The sequence below is a fragment of the Terrapene carolina genome, unplaced genomic scaffold (assembly GCF_002925995.2).
Source record: "Terrapene carolina triunguis isolate 2854851 unplaced genomic scaffold, T_m_triunguis-2.0 Scaffold88, whole genome shotgun sequence".
Classification (NCBI taxonomy): Eukaryota; Metazoa; Chordata; order Testudines; family Emydidae; genus Terrapene; species Terrapene triunguis.
The window spans coordinates 45,880,209-45,903,481 of NW_020664439.1; the positions used below are offsets into that span (position 1 = coordinate 45,880,209).

At 39.5% G+C, this 23,273-nt stretch overlaps 2 protein-coding genes across 2 annotated transcripts in view; one reads left to right on the forward strand and one right to left on the reverse strand.

The window, feature by feature from the left end:
- The window catches only part of PSMD1 (proteasome 26S subunit, non-ATPase 1), a 115,012-nt gene that overhangs the window by 52,975 nt on the left and 38,764 nt on the right, over positions 1-23,273 (reverse strand). The window lies entirely within an intron of this gene.
- Positions 646-14,849, forward strand: HTR2B (5-hydroxytryptamine receptor 2B). The gene is made up of 4 exons (XM_024206340.1): positions 646-1,215; positions 1,779-2,483; positions 11,023-11,223; positions 13,672-14,849. The coding sequence occupies exons 2-4, from the start codon at positions 2,135-2,137 to the stop codon at positions 14,559-14,561; spliced, it is 1,440 nt and encodes a 479-aa protein (XP_024062108.1). The 5' UTR covers positions 646-1,215; positions 1,779-2,134; the 3' UTR covers positions 14,562-14,849.

A 23,273-nucleotide genomic window follows, 5' to 3' on the forward strand; every position in this document is an offset into this window, starting at 1 on the left:
TGGATGCAATTTTTTAGATTAATACGGAATGAATCATGATTCACTGGGGACCTGGTCCTGACAAAGCCCCATGAGTATAAGCAATTCACAAAATTTAATGGTCTGTGATATACAAGTCGGTCTAAATGATCTAATGGTCCCTTCAGCCTTAAACTGTAGGAATCTATGACCTCACCTATGTCTGATTATTACACACTTGCCATGTGGCTGTCCTCAGAAGTAAATTCAATTTCTGTTTTACAGATGGGGTGTATGATCAAGTTAGCAACTTTCAACTGTGTTGGAAGGTAAGAATAGAAAATACTCTAAGTAATAAAAAGCGGCTGTATCTAGGAAGGCTTAAAGTGACTGTGCATGCATTTAAAAGGATATGTTAGAACACACTTTTCTAAAATAACAAAACACTTCAAAGCCTGACAAACTAACAGAAGAGTTTACACTAACTCTGAACTTTCCAGGGTTAACTGTGCTCGTGTTGAGAGAGAGAGAGAGAGAGAACGAACACTAACGAGAACTACTTTGAATACAGTTGTATACTGTAGCGTGAAGTGTGGTCATACACTGCATCTGCACATCCAGACACAGGGACGAGGAATGTACACTATAGGTCTGAAGCACTGAGTAAATAAAAAGGAAATAACCTTCCTTGGCTCTTTTCCAGCTGTAAAAAAGCGCACTCATTTATTTCCTTGTTTTCAGTCACTGGAGCTGGATGCACTGGAATGAGTCAATCAACAAACAACGATAGCAGCAGACAGCAAGCTTTGCTAACGAACGCAGCGAAAACTGCACACAGAATGAAATGCAGGAGAAGAGCTGTGAAACACCCAAGAGACATGCATTAAACACGTAAGTCAGATCCCCAAAAGAACAGGAGAAGCAGAAAAACAAGAACTTACTTTTTTTTTTTTAAACAATGTGGCAAGAATTATTTTTCCCCTCCATTCAATACCAGTTGGAGAAAATACATACATGAAGAACTTGACTTTAAAAACAGAAGAAGTTCAATCTTGACGTTTAAAAACAAATGGGAAGGTATGGACGAAGGTTTTTATTTTAAGCATATCCCAAAGGAATAAAAAACTTGTCTTCTAGAAAGTGACGTTAAAAAATTATGTGCTGAAATCCAGCACGCGATGAAAAAGAAGATCAAACTGCAGAAGAAATTTATCCCTCTTGAACCCTCAGGGAAACAAAATCCAAGAGAAATCTAAGGTAAGGCTTTCTTCACAGAAAACCTACAACAAACCAAATCTAGAAAATATTTAAACATATGGCTATTTAAAGTGTCTGCTTGTAAGAGGGAAAAGCAAGCGTTAAGACTTCAGCAGAGTTTAGAGCTAGGGGAGGCTGCGTTTAGTTAAAGTCTTGCTCAAGCCTTAAAGAAAGTGAGCTCCAAACAGTGAGGATTTTACTTGTCCTTCCCATTTAAATAATGGATAACTTTAAGATGTTTGAGTTCCATAATTGTCTATGACTCTCTTGAGATGTAGTCACGAGCGTTTTACTGTTAGCTGCGCTCCGACCTTCATCTGATAAACGAGGGACTGTAGCCATTAAAGAAAACTTCTATATCATTCACAACCATGTTCTGGGGGATGATAGCTCCTTGGGGAAACAGGACTCTTAACAGGGAAAATATAGGTACTGTACTCTGCCTACATGCATGCTAATGTAGACTAGACACTCAGAGGAGGAGTTGTACATACACAGTATAAGCATCAGTTTTTTGCACTTTGTAAATAAAAAATGATGCAATCTACATATTTTGTATGTAGGGGGAACCTTTCGGCATGCAAGTTCACACACCATATTTCCTGCTGTAGGAAAACACAAGAAGCTAAAAACTGTCGACTTCTCACAGCCATTGAATTCTCTCATCAACCCTTCTGAAACCTAAGCTTCTCTACAAGAGTAATCAGACCACTTGACCCTGCCAGCCAGAGTCAATACTTTCATTTTTAAGAGGTACGTTCATCCAGGAAGGAACGGAATACAAGTTTAGATCCAACGCCCTGGCATGGGTGCAGCATATCACAGCATCAGATGACCGGTTTACCTTACTGACCATGCTGGCCTTTCTTCAGGATCGTACCGGACCAGAGAGGAACAGCCAGCTGCTATACCTTACAAAATGTCTGAGCAAAACACAATTCCTGAATACATCCTGCTGGGCACAAAGATGTCCTATCCATTAAACGGGTATGGATCTGGCAATGGATCTTTGACACAGCTCTCAGTAACAGGGGAATTCAAACAGAACTACCTGAATGACGAACAGGGGAATAGACCACGGTGGGCAGCTCTGCTGATCCTAATGGTGATCATCCCCACCATCGGGGGGAATATACTTGTTATACTAGCTGTGTCCCTGGAGAAAAAGTTGCAATACGCCACAAATTATTTCCTAATGTCCTTGGCGGTGGCAGACTTGCTGGTTGGATTGTTTGTGATGCCGATTGCCCTTATCATCATACTGTTTGGTAAGTATTTCACTTTGTTCCTGCCATCAAGCGTCCGTAATGAAGCAAATATGCTAACTATACTTTAAATAGGACAACTGCTTGTTTACTTCCCCCGCTTAATTGTGATAATGTTATTTTCTGTGAGCACCATCTGGCTAAACACTTCTCAATTCCCCCTACCTCTAATCATAAGATACATTTTCTCAAGACACAAGCTTAAACAAATCTACTAGGAACATCCTTTCCCTTGCCTCCCACCCTTTATCAGAGAAACTAACAACTCCAAAGAATTTTACACCTCTGAGGAGCAACTACAGATACCACACTCTGGAAAAAAGGTATAGGGTGAATTATTATTGGCAGTGCAATGTTGAACATTTGCTCGTTAGATAATTATATTCATAATAGAAATTCTCTCTCTCGAAAGTGCTAAGCAGTTTGGGATAGTTTCATTGGACTGAATAGCTTTTCACCACATCACAAGGAGTTGGTACCACTCAATGAGGACAATTTTCGGTCTCATTTATATAACCCAGGTGCACGTTTCAGGCAATCTCTAGGATCACTGATGGCAACAATTCTAAGATGTCACTTGCAGGAAAACTGATTTTTCAACTGCCCTAGGGAAATAGCAAAATTCATAATGCACTCCAAAGAGAGATGGTCCATCTGTCCAGCTAGTCCAGTATCAGACCATCTGTGCACCTGATGTAGGAGATCCAGGTTGCCATTTACTTTGACTCATGAGGAATAAAACAGATTTTGATGAGATTATACACTGGAGTTTGACATTTACTTGTTTATTCCATAATGACTAACAAAAACATATTCATATTTTCAGAGACCTAATATTTAAAATGTTGTATTTATACCTAATTTAGTAACAACTTCATGGGAAATTTTCTGAATGGTTTCTCTTTTGTTGTTGTTTAAAGTTGCTTAAAATTTTTTTTTTTAGTTGTAATTTTTTTAATCATCTATTTGGCATATATTCGGATGTATAAGAGCTACAGCGATAGTCTGTCTATTTTTGCAAGTAAACCCCATGCAATACCCCCATGCTGGTAACTCAGCCTTTGAGGTAAAGTGTACCACTGACCCATAACTAATGATAGACAGCAGGAGTTCTGTGTTTTTATATTAAATCTCTAAGGGTTGCCCTGGGGATAGCAGACACAAATTTAAAGTATTAAACGCACAGAGGCAATCAGCAGACCTACCTCTCCACAAACGACTGCTGTCAATTTGGTGACAATTTCTTTCAAGTCATAAAAATGCCTCACGGTTAGTTTCCAGTATAAAGTGTTACTCAATATATGGAGATGTCAAACTGACTACAGAACAGTCAACACAGTAAGGATGTTCTTTTCAAGCAACAGTTTCTAGAAAATGACTAAGCATAACTAGGATACAATTTTCTAATTGGGAAGGGAAAAAATCTGTGTCAAAATGTACACAAACTTCAGGATCTTAATATAAAATTTTCATAGTTTTCCTTAAAAAAAAAAAAAAAAAAAACAAAAAACTCAAAAAAAACTAATGGCCTTTCCCAATACCTCATTTACAGAACAGAAGACGGTGTAAGAAATACAGGCTGAAAGATGACATCTTAGAGAATCAGAAAATTATTAATAAATCATCATAAATAATCAGCCAAATCCGAAAGCAGCTAAGCTTTATCTTTCTGAATTTCACTAGTCTCCCAATAACCGATTTTGCCTTTCTAATTTTCCTACTTTTTCTTTTATTGCTACTTAATCTCTCAATTAATCTGGAGCTAAAGCTGTTGTAACCAAGGTTAAAACATGCTAGGAATCTTAATTTAGAATTCAACAAAAGCATCTTTCACGCTGCAGGAAGTTTTAAAGAAAAAAGTAAAATTAAAAATAATTAAATAGGTGTGGTAAGGCCATGGCAGGCGTTTCACATAACTGACCAATGCTAAACATTGAAATTACTTCTATAATATGTCTCCTTGGCAGCCAAATAGAAAAACATTTTGCCTCCTCAGCAGCTGGTGGAAGATGCTGAGGTGTTTATAGAAAGTTCGGAACAGGAGCAAAATGTTAGGGGTTGTTGGACTGGAACAAGATGATTAAGCACAAGACTACAGTATCTAAGGTTTGTTAACCAGATAACTATTTGAACAACAGAGAATAATCACTGACAGAGGCAGCCAATTAAAATCTACCCTTCCCATGTTTTCAGACAAGAGCATTTTCATAATAGTGAAATAAGCATGTGCCAGCTATTGATACAGAATACAAATATTTTGTCTCAGATTTGTCACTTATATCTAAATTATATGGCAGATATGTGGGGAAAGGTGTGAACTATTTAAATCCAGCAGCATCAATCACTTTAATCTTTGCTGGTAACATGCAACAGTATGTTTAAACTTAAAATCCACTACAAAGACTGACTCCACTCAGCAAACACTAATAAACTTAAACTGTTCCAGTAATAGAGGCTCATTTTCCACATTTGACCTGTAACAACTTCACTACTATAGTGGTGTTCTTAAATGAGATCATATAAACTTCAGAGTGAGTGACTGAACCGTATTTCAACACTGATTGAATGCATATGGTGGCTTTAATTTAAAAAAAAGCTTTAAAATGTCAGAATGTGTGAACTGTTCATATGTTTGCACTGCTTTCATTAACAGATTAGCATGTTAGTAAACTGAAGCGTGCTCTGAAAATTAGCCTTGTGTTGTCTCCATTAATAATATTTGAAACCACTGGCTGTAGCCCACGAAAGCGTATGCCCTAATAAATTTGTTAGTCTCTAAGGTGCCACAAGGACTCCTCGTGCAAATGGAATCAACAAGTACTTGTGGGAGGGGGGATAAGAGAATCGTAGGGTTGCAAGAGACCGCAAATGTCATCTAAGGGTCTGGCTACACTTGCAGCTGTAGAGCGCTTTAAGTTAAACCAGCCTTCGTAGATGCAGGATTTGTTGTGTAAAGAGCCTTCTCTTTTCTATGAAGTTTGAGGCTGGAAGCTCAGTACCTGAGATTTTAGGGAGAGCTGGTTGAGAGTAAATAGTGATTTTCCTTAAAAAAAAACAAACACACACACAGTATTCCTAGTGTTGATATTTTGTGCCCTGGAAATATATCCTTTAAATAAAATAAAAGGTCATGTTGATTTTCTGAGCAGTAAACTATTATAATGTCCATCACCCAAGAAAACTGGGAATCTCAAGCTCTCTCATGCCAGTTATAGTTAGGTTACATTGCAAATCATTCACCTTTCATTCATTTATGGGACTATAGTGAAGATAGAAAGTAAACAATTGTGAAAAGGCTCTAGAAATATCAACAGAAAAAATCAGACCAACTTCCTGGATGGCTGACTATTTTCAAAATCCGCAAGACTGAAGGAAACTAAAAAACCTTCAGGACAATTTTAATAAAAAGCATCTTTAGTTAACTATAAAATAAAGGTACTTTGGTAAATAACTTCTCCCCAACTACTATTTTAGCTGTATTGATCAAGAAAATTGAATGTAACCATACAAGCTGAATACCAAAACCATTGAAGGCCCCGTCATCAAGTATTGTCATCAGGATAAACCCTACTTGAGAGGCTATACACGCAGTAACTTGTAAAATAAAGCCTGAGATTACATGAAAATGAAAAAAAGTCAAACTTCCACCTCAATAAAAAACCTTACATCAACAAAATGACTCATAATGAAATCCCTTACAGGCAACAAATTTCAATAGACTATAGAGCACATTACAACAAAGGTGAAAATAATAATTTCCAACACTTATGTGAAGGACTTCCTTAATCTCACTTACATGAATACATAATTAGTGCCTTCTAATCATAAGCATTCAAAGAATGTTTCACTGGCTTAAATCAGGAGCAGCTCCTCTATACTGTATCTAGTTTTAAAGATTACCTTGAAAACTGATATTCCCTATAAAGCTTTCCTCCTCATTTCAGTAAATCAAAGCCAGAAATTGTCTGTAAAAACCCATCGTTTACTCAAGACAAACAAAAAAAACCCAACATTGGAGCTCCAAATCAGGAATATTTTATTAAGAAAAACACAAGAAATTGGGACATTTAAAAATCTACATACCTTTAAAAAAAAAAAATCAACATTCCTATTATCAAGAGGCAGCGTTACAGAATAAGTTTTAAACACACAGCTAATTATTTGCCCCAGACAAAACAGACATTTGCGATGGGAGAAATCATTATTTAATATAATAATAATATATGGAAATATACCTCTCTCATAGAACTGGAAGGGACCCTGAAAGGTCGAGTCCATCCCCCTGCCTTCACTAGCAGGACCAAGTACCGTCCCTCACAGATTATTTTGCCCCAGATCCCTAAATGGCCCCCCCTCAAGGATTGAACTCACAACGCTGGGTTTAGCAGGCCAATGCTCAAACCACTGAGCTATCCCTCCCAAACTAAACCCGCCCTGTTAAAAACTTTGCCTCCCTGCTCCATTATTTCATGTATTTGAGTTTTACTGTCAAACCAGATTTTATGAATATTTACACACAGGGACAATACTTTTATTCAACAGGTTGCTATAATGTTCAAGGATCAAAAACTGCTCTTCAAGCATTTGAGGAAGACTCTCTCTACTGTGTTTCCCCTCCCAATTCCCAAGTTTCAGACATATCTGAAATGACAATTCACAGATAGAAAACTCTACTGTGTACCAGAAGATGTGGAGATCATGAAAACACAACTATTAAATGTATTTTTGGAAGGCAGAGATGTATTTTTAACAAATATTTTTCTTCAAGACCTTCGTCTTACACATCTGCCAGTCTTAGTCAGGATTCTATAAAGGGCAATTTGCCCCAAAACGGCAGAGAATCATGTAGGGTTTTTGTTTTATACACTAGGATTGTTTGTACGTATCTAATGTTACAAGATACAGAGGGTAGAACCCGTGCCCACTGATTTCAGTGATGGCAGGATCAGGTAACTGAAAGGGCCCTGTTGGCAGTGCCAGATTGGGAAGCAACATTAGCACCCAGACTAACAAGACCAGCAAAGCGAAGAGAGCATAGCCAAACTCTCATTTGAGAGGTACTCACTGAGTGGTACTCAAATACTCATTTCACAGCATTTATCTTTTATCACACCTATTTACAACTAAATCAACAAGATTAGGGAATACAGCAAGAGATGCCATGTTATTAACCTAGCACAGGGGTTCTCAATCAGGACTATACTTACCCTTGGGGGTATGCAGAGGTCTTCCAGGGGGTACATCAACTCATCTAGATAATTGCCTAGTTTTACAACAGGCTGCATAAAAAGCACTAGTGAAGTCAGTACAAACTAAAATTTCGTAAGGACAAAATGAGAAAGTAAGCAATATTTCACTAATGTGCTGTGACACTTTTGTAGTTCTATGTCTGATTTTGTAAGTAAGTAGTTTTTAAGTGAGGTGAAACTGGGGTATGCAAGATAAATCAGACTCATGAAAGAGGTTCAGTAGTCTGGAAAGGTTGAGAACCATGATCATATTGAGCGATTCTTCATACAGAGCTACAGAAGTGACCGTGTTAAAATTGTAATTTTGTTTCAAACAAAGATTTAGGGTGGCTATATCCCTTGTTTCTCATCAACTACTGTATTCAAAGGCTCTGGAGTAATTTTTGATGGAAAAACCATATCTTACACAAGTTCATAATATGAAAGGCTGCTACTCCTCTCCTCCCTGTTTCAAAGAAAAATATAAACAGAAAAAGGTTTCTACATTTACATTGTGGTCAGCAATTACTAAAAGCTTTGCAGATCTTGTAAAATTATACAAGGCTTCATTGCATACAAAAAACTTGAGTTCAGAACAAGGCAAGGACAGCTCCATTACCAAGCATTAAATGATGTCTTCTGTACAGAACAGGTTAACTGAAAATGAAGAAAATCCATTTTACTGCAATGCACATGTGCCCTCTCTGCAAGGCTACCATCTAAGAGATACCATCTAAGGAGTACTGTATAAGGACTTTTGATAGGAAACACTGAATCATTCATTTGAAATTCAGCTATTAATGCCAACTGAACATCCTTTAGTATGCAAAATGTACACGTTTGCAGTTCACACCTTATCCTCAGAGCTGTGCTAACTTCACTTATTTAAGCCACAGAACAGTTCTTGCCTTTTTAGCGAGAAGCTCAACATTCCAAACATACCAAATTAATTGGTTGTTTTAACAACTTATTTTTTCTGGCATGCTGACTTACATAGTTGGTTGAATGACTACATTACAGGCCTTTGAGGCTAAAAAAAAGAGACCTCTTACGGCCTAATGAAATTGTGCACAGAAAGATAAAAGTGAATGTGTGTGTGTTGAATGCTCTAATAATGTATTTTTCCATATATCTGCACCCTATTTCATTAATCAACTTTAAATTATTTTCTGTAACTAAGTTTCCACTCTGCCTGGTACTCAGGAATCATGCAACTGAATATCAAGACTCGTGGTTAGTTTATTCAAAAGTAGTTAATCTTTTTCTGTTATGCCTGAGGTACTATCCGTTATGCTTTTTCCGTTACGCTATCACCTGGAGCTGGCTGCTTTAGGAGAGGTGCAGTCAAATTCTCAAGTCTCCATCCATTTCTCTCCTCGTCCAGATGGCTAAGACTCAACAAATACGTCAGGGCAGACCAGCGTAATTTAGCCTGTTTCAATGCAATTTCCCCATTCTCCCTTGCTTGAAACACAAAGTTAGTGCACCACCACGTCATTTCACCACAATAGTGTCAGCGTGAAATCAAGCTTCAAATCTTAAAACTGCTGCAACATTGCACTATTGATAAAATAACGGACTCAGTTACTAGATGAGTTCCTTTAACGTTCTCAGGACAGTCAGTCCTTGTTTATTCACAGCAGAGGGTTCAAAACTAAATAGGTTTAAAACAAATCTGACTTGTTAGCGCACAAAAACCCATCATTCTACAAAGAGCTGATAATTTTCTGGTAGTACCTTAACTGCACCTACAAATCAATATGTTCATACCCATACAGAACACTAACGCGCCTTTTAAACGCAACAGCCACCCAGCAGCCGTGGCTTGTGACACAAATCACTTGTAAGTGACATCAATTCGTTTATGAAAAACCTCAAAAGAGCTTCATTAACGTCCATTTGCTGATGTTCAGCACAGTAAATATTTATGAGATCTTCACTAGGGAAGACACAGCTCTCAAATACCAACCCTTTGGAAGGTGAAAACAATACAAAGTGAATGTCCCAATCCTGAACAGAAGGCAGCTGATGGACTATTTTACTTGTTACACAGATAACATTAAAGCAGATTAGCTCTAGTCAAAAATTACAACTTTTAAGACTGTGTGTAGAAGCCTGAACTATTGCTCTTGAAAATGAGGTGAAGGGGAATCAGGCAATTTCTTTCGAATAAAAATAGGTATCCACTCACTGATGGCAGAATCCTGCTGAGCTGTCACAGATGTGATGCAGTGACACAACAAACCCTTTCATTACAAAACTGTATGCACTAGAAAGACTAAAAAGAACAGGAGTACTTGTGGCACCTTAGAGACTAACACATTTATTAGAGCATAAGCTTTCGTGGGCTACAACCCACTTCTTCGGATGCATATAGAAAGACTGTTCAAGACATCCCCAGTCCTGGAACTTAAGCCATGCCACTGCATCGCTATGATAGACAAGTCACTGCTTATTTTCTCCTTTGTTAAATATATCTCTAATCCAGTGGACTTTATGGAGATGGTACGCGTGAAATACAATCAATATGGTTTGTTATTAATCATGCTTATTACAATAGTATCTGAGGACCAACCAAGATCAGGGCACCCTATTGGGCTAGGCACTGTACAAAGCTGTAGACCAGAGGTGGGAAACTGCGGCCCGCGGGCCACATCCGGCCCGCGGGACCCTCCTGCCCGGCCCCTGAGCTCCTGGCCCGGGAGGCTAGCCCCCCGCCCCCCTGCAGCCTCAGCTCACTGTGCCGCCGGCGCAATGCTCTGGGCAGCACAGCTGCAGAGCCGAGGCCTGACCTGGTGCTCTGGGTGGCACAGCTGTAGCGCCGCCTGCCACCGGTGCTCCAGGCAGCGCGGTAAGAGGGCAGGGGAGTTCGGGGCGGTGGTCAGGGGGCGGGGGGTTGGATGGGGGCGGGGCGGTCAGAGGGCAGGGAACAGGGGGGGTTGAATGGGGCCAGGGATCCCGGGGGGGGGGCAGTCAGGAAGGTGTGGGGGGGGGGGGTGGGTGGGGGGGGAAAGGGATATAATATACAAGACATCAATGTGATGGCAGCAAGCATTAGTTCTACCATTTTCCGCAGGGGAATTTGGCGGTGTGTGTGTGTGGGGGGGAGGAAATCATATGAGGGATTAGCTAAAGAGAAAAACAAGGGAGGGAAGAAAGGAGAGGAGAAAAAGGTCTGAGGGCAGGTATGGAGTGGGGTATTGTTCCAAAGAGTTTATTAAGACACTTCTATGACATGTATGAAGGAAAAAATGCACACTGAACACTCAAAGGACATTAGAAATGAACCTAATAGCTTTCCTGTTCTCTTTCAGATAACGCATGGCCGCTTCCACCTGACTTGTGCCCTGTCTGGCTATTTCTCGATGTCCTCTTTTCCACAGCATCCATTATGCATCTCTGCGCCATCTCACTGGACCGTTATATTGCCATAAAAAAGCCAATCCAGGCTAGTCAATACAACTCTCGGGCTACAGCTCTCATCAAAATAACTGTGGTGTGGCTCATTTCAATAGGTACGTCGGGCTTCTGAGACTGGGAAGGGGAGAGAAACCCTTTCACGGCTAAATCATTAGTTCAAAACTGGGGCAAGACCGCAAATGGCAAAGTACTAGCGGATGGCAGCCTATATCAACTGAGCTGATCTCGGTCCACTTCCTAGTGAGCAGGTGGCTATGTCACAAAATCCATTTAACAGGTACTAGCTGGCAGACTTATTGGAGAGGTTAAGGACTGAATAGGAATGAAGTTCAAAGATTTTTTTCCCACCCATAGAAGGATGCAACACACTAAGGGGCAGCATGGATTGCATTGCAGCTGCTTGTGTGGTATCTTTTCTAGAGATGCGAGACTTTAGGTTCCAATGCCGTCAATTTGATGCCTATCAGTAACAGATTTGATTTTAAGCCCTGAATCAGTTGCTGTTGAAAATTGCTGCCTCGCTTAAAACTACCCAAAGAGAAAAAACTGGACAATAGGGTTGAAAATTTTATTTTAATGCTGTACAGAAAGAGGGATAACTATGTCAAAATTTCATCTTTCAATCACGGATTCAAATAAGTGAGCTGTGCCAGTAACATTCATTTCAGAAATTAAGGTGTGCTGCCAAGATACAAAAAGTCAAAGTGTTAAAAAAAAAAAATCAATTTATAAGTGAAGTGCAAAATGTAATGGTTTATATCAGTGGTTTCAACCAGGGGTCCAGGGCCCCCTGGGGTGGGGCCGCAAGCAGGTTTAAGGGCGGGGTCCCCAAACAGGACCAGCGTTAGACTTGCTGGGGCCCAAGGGCACAAAGCTGAAGCCACACAGCATGGGGCTGAAGCCCGGAGCCCTGCCACCCAGGGCTGAAGCAGAAGCCTGAGAAACTTAGCTTCTTGGTGCCCCCTGTGGTTTGGGGGCCCGAGCAATTGCCCTGCTTGCTACCCCATAATGCCGGCCCTGGCTTTTATATGCAGAAAACCAGATGTTGTGGCACAGGTGGACTGTGCAGTTTTTATAGCATGTCGGGGGGCCTCAGAAAGAAAAAGGTTGAGAACCCCAGGTTTATTTTACACTTAAGTGTTTTCTGAACTCTTTGTATATGGCATATTGCCCATGTTTAATAAGTTTGTGCACAAAATGAAATTTCAGACATCAGATTCAGAGATCAGAGAAGCTAAAGCATTTAATCCAAATAACTCGTTTGCAATGACAGTAAGATACAGAAGCAGTGCTAGAAAAGCAAATAATGCCACACAGAACAAGCAATACCCTGCCAAGAGCATAAACAGTTTTCTCTGGGTAACTTAGACTACTGACACAGCATAGGTGAAAAGAATTTATATCTATGCTCTTGACCTATGTATGTACCCCTAACAACAGGGACTCCCAATATGAATACCTTTAGAGGAGTACTTTGATGACTGGAGAAAAGATTTCTCTCTATTTTAACATGAGAAAGGAAATTCCTGTGGAGGCAAGATACTTAGAAGCTGACCTTTTAATATCTGATTTACTTGTATTAATCAGCACTGTACTGCTTCCTTTCTTCTTATCTATCATAAAAAGTACTCAACGGCTGAGCCATGGCTTCTTGACTCAAAGGTTAATTTGATTCAGTCTTTGTTTTAAATCTTTGCTGTTTCCAAAGGTGTGTCTGTTATTAAGGAAGGGATCAAGTGACTGAAGGCTAGGTCATTTCACGGCTTTCGACCGACACCACTAAGAAGGCTGGGGAACGCAGAAGTACAGTAAATCCCCAGATCTTACTGAAAGGTGTTGGAATGAGTAGCACGAACAACCTTCATCAGACAGACAGGAACCTGTTTTTGTCATCAGATGGACCTTTACCAATAGAAATACTGTCTGTAATTTCAGTTATAGAAAGTTCATTTAAGACAAGCGGAGGTATGTTTTTTTAAAAACAGTTAAAACAACAAAGCTTCATTTAAAGACTCTAAATAGCCAAGAGACTTTAAACAACAAATCTATACTGAGCACACATGGCATCCCTTTAACCACTTGTATATTCAAGAGAATCAACCCGTGTGAAAGGCTGCTGGCTGACTGAGTCTGATCACTTGATGTGCTTCAAGATGAAATAGAGTTAAATTGTGTCTATTTTCTGGATCAGGTCTTCAGAAACCCCAAAAATGACATTCAGGAAGGGTAGGAGATAGAAGGAAAAATGTTACTTCAGTATTGCAACTGTTCCAGAGTTTAATTTAATATTAAGGTCTATCCTGATTCCTGAATTGTTTAAGTTTTGGGGTCACCCTCAGGCAAGCTTTTAATATACAGCTTGCTGAATTTATTAAAGTTCTATTTACCCAAATCTCCAGCTAATATTCTTAACAACAGATACTGCTTGCTCACTTGCTCAGTGTAGCTCTCTCAAATCATGCTCCCTTAGGCACTCTGAAGCTGCAAAACCAAGTGAGAGATTGACGATAACAAGCTGAACTATTTCTGTTTTTCTTCTGTAGGCATTGCCATTCCAATCCCGATCAGAGGTATAGAGGATGGAGACGGCAGCTCCACAAACATCACATGTGCCCTGACACCCGATCGTTTTCGTGACTTCATCCTATACGGGTCGCTAGCTGCATTCTTTGTTCCGCTTGCAATTATGATAGTCACTTACTTTCTGACCATACAAGTGCTTCGTAAGAAGGCCTACTTGATCAACAAGCCACCTCAGCGCCTAACTTGGTCTACAGTGTCTACAGTATTCCAACGGGATGTAACACCCGGCTCATCACCTGAAAAGATGGCCATGTTAGATGGCTCCAGAAAGGACAAGGTGATGCCCAGCACAAACGAAGAGATATTCATACGCAGAATGTCCACTGCTGGAAAGAAGTCTGTGCAGAACATCAGCAATGAACAAAGGGCCTCAAAAGTCCTGGGGATTGTATTTTTTCTTTTCTTGTTGATGTGGTGCCCATTCTTTATAACAAACATAACTTCAGTTCTGTGTGACTCCTGTAGCCAGGAAGTTATTCAAAGGCTCATGGAGATATTTGTTTGGATAGGATATGTATCCTCAGGGGTGAACCCTCTAGTCTACACGCTCTTCAACAAGACATTCAGGGAGGCATTTGGCAGGTACATCACCTGCAATTATCGGACCGCAAAGCCAATGAAGGCCCTTCGGAAATGCTCTAGCAGGATCTCCTTCAGAAATTCAATGGCAGAAAACTCCAAACTCTTTATGATGCATGGGATGCGAAATGGGATTAGTCCCGTTATGTACCAGAGCCCTATGAGGCTTCATAGCTCACCAATCCAGTCATCGTCAGCCATTCTGTTGGACACATTGCTGCTCACAGAGAATGAAGTTGATAAAACAGAAGAACAAGTGAGCTATGTATAATGGAATGAAAACCAAGTCCACAACTAATTATACAACTACGTATTGTACGTAAATATGCTATATGAGGATATAAATATTATTGTCTTCTGTTATTTATAACCAGCAAAATCTTACTGAAGCTATGTTATATTAATTCATCTCCTCTAAAACTATGGTTCCTTTATCTAGGATCTCCTCTACTTTACCAATTTAAAACACAAATATCCCACTGAAGTAATAGCAATTTCATTCAGTTATAAATAGTGAATATCAGAGCACTGTAGTTTAGAAGCGGAGGGGTATAAATAATAAAAGAAGCTAAGGCAACTCTTGAGTGTGTGACTTTAGTTTTCCATTATCTCCAGCCTTTTCAAAGTACCATTTCTATGAAGACACACTTGTATATAAACACTACTTTAATGCTCTCCTTGATCTTATGCTTAAAGCAGACAGGACTCATATAGGCTGGTATTCTGCCCAAGACAGAAGGGATGAAACAACCAAGTGCACATATGCTTGTAGAAATGCCAAAGTTTTGATTTAAACATGTGTAGAGTATACAGAACATATGACTTTAGGATAGCACACAAGGGATCAGTACAGCTTTTTATTGGATACTCTGTTGATTCTTTGTATCAAACTATGAGATAACACTGTCCAACAGCAGTAACCCACACTTGGTTTCCTACTCACTCCTATTGTGCTGTGGGGAAAGGGTGCCATAGAAAATCCACTGGTATCAGAGAGAAATTTTCCCTTGCCCATTCTCCAGGGAGCAGCCCTGTCCTTGCCAGTACAATGAGATGGAAATTCCACATGCTGAAATCACCCCCATGCTTTGTTTTCTGCATAGGGGAAAATCTCTTACCTTATTGAATTCTTTTTCCCCTCTGCGGCTCTCACACATGGGCTTGTTATTTTCAGGTTACTCATGAATATTGAGCTGTTAGTTTATTTTACCGGAAGAAAAGCTGAGGCATTTATTTTAGTAAGAAGGATGGCATGGCACTTTTCTACTTTACGTGAGCAACAGGAGATCAAGAATCTGAGAATGTCTCTTACAGTTACCTCAGTTATAACTGATTTAATAGGCTAAATTCTCTTTTTTGCTCACTGTTAATGAATTAAATCCCCTTCCCTGGCCCAATATTTACACAGTCACCAAATGAAAAGATAGAAAAGCCTTTTGCCACATACACTGGAAGGTGTGCTGATGGGGATCCTTTTAAACCCTATGCATGAAATCCTAGCCTCCATGAAGGCGATGGAGATCTGCCACTGGCTTCATGGAGCCAAGATTTCAGTCTGAATACACAAGATATACCAAACTGATTCTAGATTTTTGCTAAAATGTGCCCATCAGGAATTTCATTGCCTTACCTGGTGTCAGACGGCCTTGGGACAAGCTGACATCGAACGATATAATTGAAATCAACATTGATCAGTTCCAACTACTAGATCAGACAGGGTTCTTTTCAATGGGCGGAGAAGAGGAGTAGAATCAAGATTCAACACATACTTGGCCATCTATCCTGAACATTTATGCTTTCCCAGTCTCAAAGAATGCCTAAAATATTTTCAGAATGTTAAACAAGTTATGCAAGCTAATTTGTAACACTGTCACTCATCTTTTATGTAAATATTTATTTTACAATATTGCCATAAAAACAAACAAGATTTACCAACTGTCTAACAATGGTTAGGGTTTCCTGAAAATCCAGTGTTTTGGTGGCTTCAGCCTTCACCTCCTCAGATAAAGTTTGTGAAACTGTGGTCTGCTAAGAAAGCATGTTTTAAAATGGTTTATACTAAGAGAGCAGATAACAGTAACTTGGTAACCAAACTAAGAGTAATTAATAATGCTGATAACTTCGGCCCTGAGCAGCTACAGGTATCTTCAGATTCTATCCTGTTCCTTTTTGTTTTGTTTTTGTTTTAAAGAGCAGGAAGAAGAGGCGTTCTTAAAATTAAGATCAAACAGGTATAGGGAACTATGAAACCTAAAACTAGTAAAGCGGTCTTTATTCTCTCTGGAACGTGATCTAACCACAGCCTCTTCCTTCAGCTTTGATGCAGTTATTGCTTTTAGCCTCATACCCCATGGTACACCAGTGTGCATTAACGATGATAATGCACTCACAAACGTATGAACATTTATTACCAGGGAAATAAAGCAGGGTGAAACTCAAGGCACTTAGACCTTTAATGCCTTAATTTATCAAAAGGAGAAAATAATGTTACTTTGTATTTATACAGCAACTGTCATCAGAGGATGGCAACACCCTTTAAAATTGGGATGAAGTCACTTTCGCAGGAACAGGAAATTAGGGAGCGGAGAGCAAGTGACTTTCTTAAAAACAGAGTGAGTCAGTGGCAGAGTATGAAAGAAAACCCCAAAGCCTCCTGAATTCCAGCATCCTGCTTGAATGACTGAGCCTTGCCTTGACAAGGGAAGATAGCAATGGTGGGATTTTTTTTTTTGGCATAATGCCAGTTTAGCTCCTTCAGAGTAAGTAACACTGGGAGGGCTAATGAAATTGGACAACTTGGTGGTGTTTTAGGGCTCATTCCTACATGCTTTCAAGCCAGTGGGAGTGTTGCCATCGACTTCAATGGGTGCGGGAACAGGCCCCTTGGATCTTACCAACGCGACACTGTTCTGATCAGGTTCAGATGACACGGAGTTTAAAATGGTGTCAGCAGCCAGTAGCCTACTTATACATCGGCTCTCAAAGCTGATGCCAACAAAGGACCTACCAGGACATTTCCACATCAGCTAGACCTGTACGTTAATGCACTTCAACTGAATTAGAAAGAATTACAGATTCTTAATTAGAATTAAAGAATCGGAAAGAATTTACATCTAACAACTTTCTGCAGTCTTTGCAACACAATCATCTATGACACAAAGCTACAAATATGTGCTGCTAAAGGAAAGGGAGTCCCTTTCTCTCTCCCAACAAGCTGTAAAAACCTAACGCAATGGCTACTGCAGATCCGGGGGCTCAAAAACTTCTGACCGTTCCAGATGATTACATCACTGTTTCTTCTTGGGAAGGAAATCATATTTCCCCAAGCTATTTTAATTCTTACAGTCTGCAGTCACTTATCTTTTCACAGTTTTCATTTCTAATCTGTATCAGCTTCAGCACAAAGCTCCCCCCACCCTTCTTTAAGCTTTTAAAGCTCCTTTTTAAAGCTAATAAAGCCTATGCAGCAAAATTATTTGTTTATCTACAGAATGGAGAGCACTAAAGATAACATGGCCTTCCCAATACATTTTACATAAAAGAGAACCTGAAGTAACAATGCCAGAGAATTCCAGAAAGGGATTAAAAACGTGTTTCGTTGGTAGTTATATTACATTTTTCCTCTCCCCCCGCACCTCATTAAGCATTGAAAAAAAATAATCAAACATTGGAATCTTTTTCTACTAGTCAAAATTTCTGCTCAATACCTCTGTCATCAGAAAGCCCAGTAGTAATGGGTTGTTACAGCTGTGAATAGCAGCCAAACTTTAAGGGAGAACAACTGATAATCGAAAGCCTCAATTCGATCTGCATTATCTTAAACTAAATTTTTTTTCTAAAAATATTTTGAAGGGCAACAAAAATATTCAACCAACTTCAGGTATATACCTGCACATTATCACCCAACTTATAAGGAGGATGCTCTGAAACCACACTGGAGTATAAGTGTGTTCAAATTCATATTTGCAGTGTTCTGGTAGCTGTGTTGGTCGCAGGATATTAGAGACACAAGGTAAGTGAGGTAATGTCTTTTATTGGACCACCTTCTGCTGGTGAAAGAGACAGCATTCGAGGTAGACAGAGCTCCTCTTTGGGTCAAATTCATAGGTGGTCTGATCACAGCAGACCAGTAAATGTGTTAGAACGATTTGCAATCAAAGCAATATCAACCTTCGTGAAGGGGGAATATTTAAGATGACAAACTAACCCAGCACACAGTTCACTTTGGATTGTCTAGCACCGTAACAGTGCCAAGAGACTACATTTCTGAGGAGCAGAGCATGGGTTCATACAAATTAGCAAGTCATAAAAAACGGTCATATAGCAGACAATTGCATCCATCCTCATGCTGAACATGTGTATCAGGTAAAATTCCTCACCCTTCTTCAGGAACTGTTCTAGATTTAAAAAACAAAACAAACCAAACAAACCAACAAACAAAAACAGCTCTCTAATGTGCTTCTGATGAAAGGTACTGGATGCCTAAGCAAAGCAAGTGATATATTTATTCACATATACCCTATCTTGGGAAGGAAAAGCAGTATTGGCAATGAAAGGATACAGCAAAAGCACAGGCAGCAGTAATAGAAGTTTCTCCTCTCACTCCACCAACCAACTCAACTGTGGCCTAGGATGGAGCACCCTGAAGGAGCGAAAGGTAATTTAGCTCATCGGCTGCCTCAGCAACAGCTTTGGTAGAGTTGACAGTCTGTAATAAGAATCCCAAGTCAAAATCCAGTTTGTGTCCTAGTGCGTCCCAGAGGATGACTTCTGTGAGAGTAACAGCAGAAAACAACCCCTGAACAGGCTTTCATGAGCAACTGCCTCACCCAAGCAAACATGTATTTCACCAAACCCTCTTTCATCCAGCAAGTAGCCATCTAAATTTAATTGCCAAGGTCTATGTACATCAATAGAAACTCCTATCAGCCTGTCCCAGTTACCCAATTTAGACACTGAGCAAGGAGACCTCAGTCATGTCACAATCCATATCGAGGAAGAGATTGTGTAAGACTAGATTTTAACCTGAAAATCCAGAAAGGAAAACCAGGCTAGTCAGAGACAAGCATGCTTCTATGTAGAGACAAACATCTTGGTGAGAGGACAATTCACAACAAGGTATGTCTTCACTGCAATTAAACATGCCAGCTGACTCGGGCTTGTGGGGCTTGGGCTAAGGGGCTGTTTTCATTGTGGTATAGAGATTTGGTCTTGGGCTGGAGCCCAGGCTCTAGGATCCTGCGAAGTGCGGAGGTCCCAGAGTATGGGCTGCAGCCTGAGCCCGAACATCAACACTGCAATTAAACAGTCCTTTAGCCCAAGCCCCGTGAGCCAGTGTCAGCTGGCGTGGGCCAGCCGCAGGTGTCTTGCTGCAGGGCAGACATACCCAAAAAGTGTGGTTATGAGCCGGGGGGGAGGATAAGAAGAGGAAGACGGGGATAGGGAATAAAAAAAAAGTCATACTGGACAGAAGAGTCCTCATTTTAGCAACAATATCTACAAGACTACAGAAGAACTAAAACAAATTACCTCCATTAGTAAGAGGCGCTCTGATATGAAGGAACTGCTGCAAGTTATTGTTGGAGGGTAAACAATTTGTTATACAGCAGCTAAATATTACACTGTGCAGGGCGCAGAAAAGTCAGATGGATAGACATTCCAGCTGCTAGCATCAGCATGAAGTAGAATAAACTTGTTTGGAAAATAATCCTTTTGCTGTCATTGCACATTTCCTTTTAGCTACACTTCCAAGTGAGAAAGCTTTGCAATTCTCAACTTCTAGTATATATAGGTATCTGCATAAACAAAAATGATTTATAAACGTTTATAATGCAGTTAATCACTCACCAGCAAAACTCAAGCCCTTTTTTGGATGAAAACTACACTCTTTGTTTAATAAAAAATGTTCAAAAAAAAAATCCATTTAACCCTTAAGGTCTGAAATCTACACAAGTACCAAAAAAATAGTAATCGGTGTTTGGGCTTCAGTTCTCTTAATTCTTATAGACTATGGGCCGTGTTGTGCTAAATCAACCATCTGGAAACTCCCATAGGTCCCAGGTACAAAATAGAATATTAAATTATGCAATTCCCAGTTTGCTTGATTTTTAATTTGTTACAGAAACTCAGATTTGGTAGTTGAATTGTCTTTTTAAGTTACGAGACAAAAGATGAAAACTCCTTAAAACTGGAGTTAATATACACACTGACATGGGACAGAACGGTTCCTTCGGAACGGTTATGCTTGATCAGACTGTTGTTTATTTCTTCCAATTTTTAAAATATATCTACAGATGCTTATCTACTGCTCTGGCTGCATATCCCGTAAGTCAAAAATTACAACATAAACAGAGACAAAAGGACTGCTCATAAAAACATCCACCTCCACTCACACCCTCCTCAACAGCTTTAACAGAGGGAGAAATGATGAGCTTTGCAGCGTGCTCAGCAGTTAACAAATCTGGGATCTTGCAGACCAAGTGGGGGGAGTAGGTTCTAAACTCAAGGAACACCCTCTACCCCCAGAAGACAATGCCCTCCCAGCAGCTTCAGCAGCTCTGCTGATCTCACTTGTGGAGGTGGTAGATAATGTTTTCACCCCTCAGCTCATAGAGAGCCGAGAAGAAAGGAGCCGAGGAAAGAGGGGTCTCAGACAACCAAGTGCCATGCCATTTAGGGCTTTATGGGTTAGAACTCAATATCCTGAATTCCATTCAGAAGCTTATTGGCAATCAGTAAAGTTCACAGAGCCCAAGTCTAGCGCGCTCCAACTATGAACTCCACTGAAGTGGGCTACAGCATTCTGCATTAGCTTCAACTTCCAAACGGTTTCAAAATAAAAAAATTCCATACAAAAAATTTATTAAACAAATCTTTAACATGAAACAAACATTCTGTGTATTAGAAAGCTAGCTTTAGAGTTGTTAATACAACTTTGTATGCTAGCAAAACTGGCATGTTTTCCATGGAGTTTATCAGGGGAGGCAGTATTTTTTTTTAACTATTTCCTTACTACAATGGAAAAGTCAGCTTCAGGAGCTTGTACATAAAAACCATAAGTCAGCAGAAACTGGTAGTGGTTTACAAATTTCTTTTTATGCTGTATATCGTATGTAACATCAACAATCAAAGTAAAATAATCTAAGTGCAGCAAATTTTTTGATGGAACTTTGAACAACATGGAAACTTGCAATATGAAACTGCAGAAGGTATCTCTCTGTCCACCAGAAATTGCTACAGAAGTACCTGATCCTTTCCATGCAAAATGGACACAGAAGTACCAACATACCCGATACCTAAGAGGTGTATTTAATACCACCATAAAATGACCATACTGTATAAAACTTCTTGATCATTCTGATTAAAACATACTTAAACTACTATCGTTATACAAGTAACCACCACTGACTAACTGAAAGTAGAAAAACTCTCTTTACGGTGTTTACTTTTGCATTTGACAGCACTTTCTAGATAGCCACTTTTGAGGTTTCTCTATATATTCACAAAAAGAACAGTTGTACTTGTGGCACCTTAGAGACTAACGAAAGCTTATGCTCAAATAAGTTTGTTAGTCTCTAAGGTGCCACAAGTACTCCTGTTCTTTTTGAGGATACAGACTAACACGGCTGCTACTCTGAAACCAGTCTATATATTCAGTTTCTCCTCAGTTTGCAAGGGTCTTCCAAACAGCAGCAAGTCAGACAGACAGACATTTTTTTAAAGATAGGAAACTAATCACAGTAACTATCATCTACTTTTGAATCTGCTTTTATTTTATTTTTTTAATTGACTAAATTGCAAGCCCCATCGATCTAGAAATTTTTGAGGCCCCCAACATCTTTGTATGTGAATCCTTCCCAGATACTTAAAAACAAAAAGAACAGTGTCCCTTTAAATGGAAAGCTCTTTGTCCTATAAGGAATCATGTTTACATACACACACTTCTAGAAATACGGAGAGTACTTTTATTTTACAAGAGCGAGGTTCATTTCTCATAAAGTCACTAAACAGTGCATAACAAATGACTTATTTTGCAAAGTACGCAGGTATAATATTCTCTAGTAAATATCCAACAGCAAGTTTCTCTGCCATAATAAAAGTTATTAATTCTTCACCAAACAATTTCATTTCATGGTTCAAGTATCTCAGTACTTTCTCCTGACTTTACCATGAAACTTCCTTTTCTGAACAGTCCATTTTTAAATTACCTAATAAAAAAACCCTCTGCTAATTTCATGCATTATAAAGAAATCCATTGCCTCTCATTTTGTTTTGTCATTGAGAAATGAAATTTCATATTTACAATCTTACATAAGTTGTTTCACAAATTCTGAACACTTGCTGGAATTAAAAAAAAAAAAAAGCATACCAGACATGACCATGTGTTTCTCCCCTTCTCGTTATGCATGCTAGGATTTAGCCATTCTAAAAGATTTCTAAGACATGGAATGACTCCTACTAGAGAGAATATTTTTAGGCTCTAAAATATAAAGGAGAGTGTTACTCCATGAAGAAACAGTTTCAGGTCTCAGTAGGATCAAAACAGGTATAGACTGCTGAGCCACCTAGCTCAGGTTTAAACCCAACACATCAGTCCACTTGTACAGTCTTAGCATTCTAGCCTCCAATTAGGAGTTGAAGACACAACATTTTCAAAAGTCCATAAGAGACTTAGGAGCTTAAGTCCCATTTGCAAAGGTCTTGTCTACACATCAAAATGTCCCCAGTGTGGTTTCAGTTCTACCAAAATAAAATTGCTTATACCAGTATAGTTCACTCCTGTACAGAAAGAGGAATAAGCGCTATTAGTATAAGTTAATATAACTGCGTCCACACCTAGAGCATAACCTGATATAACTATTTTGGTTTAAAAAAAAAAAAAAAAAAAAAAACACCACACACCTTATCGTTAACTGAAACGGTTTTATTGATAGAATTTCCAAATGTAGCTCAGACCTTAAGCACTTGTGAGAACAGCTGTGCA

Coding starts and splice junctions, on each gene's coding strand:
- HTR2B (XM_024206340.1), top strand. CDS start 2,135: ATGTCTGAGCAAAACACAATTCCTGAATACATCCTGCTGGGCACAAAG. Junction 2,484..11,022: donor CCTTATCATCATACTGTTTG/GTAAGTATTTCA, acceptor GTTCTCTTTCAG/ATAACGCATGGCCGCTTCCA. Junction 11,224..13,671: donor GGTGTGGCTCATTTCAATAG/GTACGTCGGGCT, acceptor TTTCTTCTGTAG/GCATTGCCATTCCAATCCCG.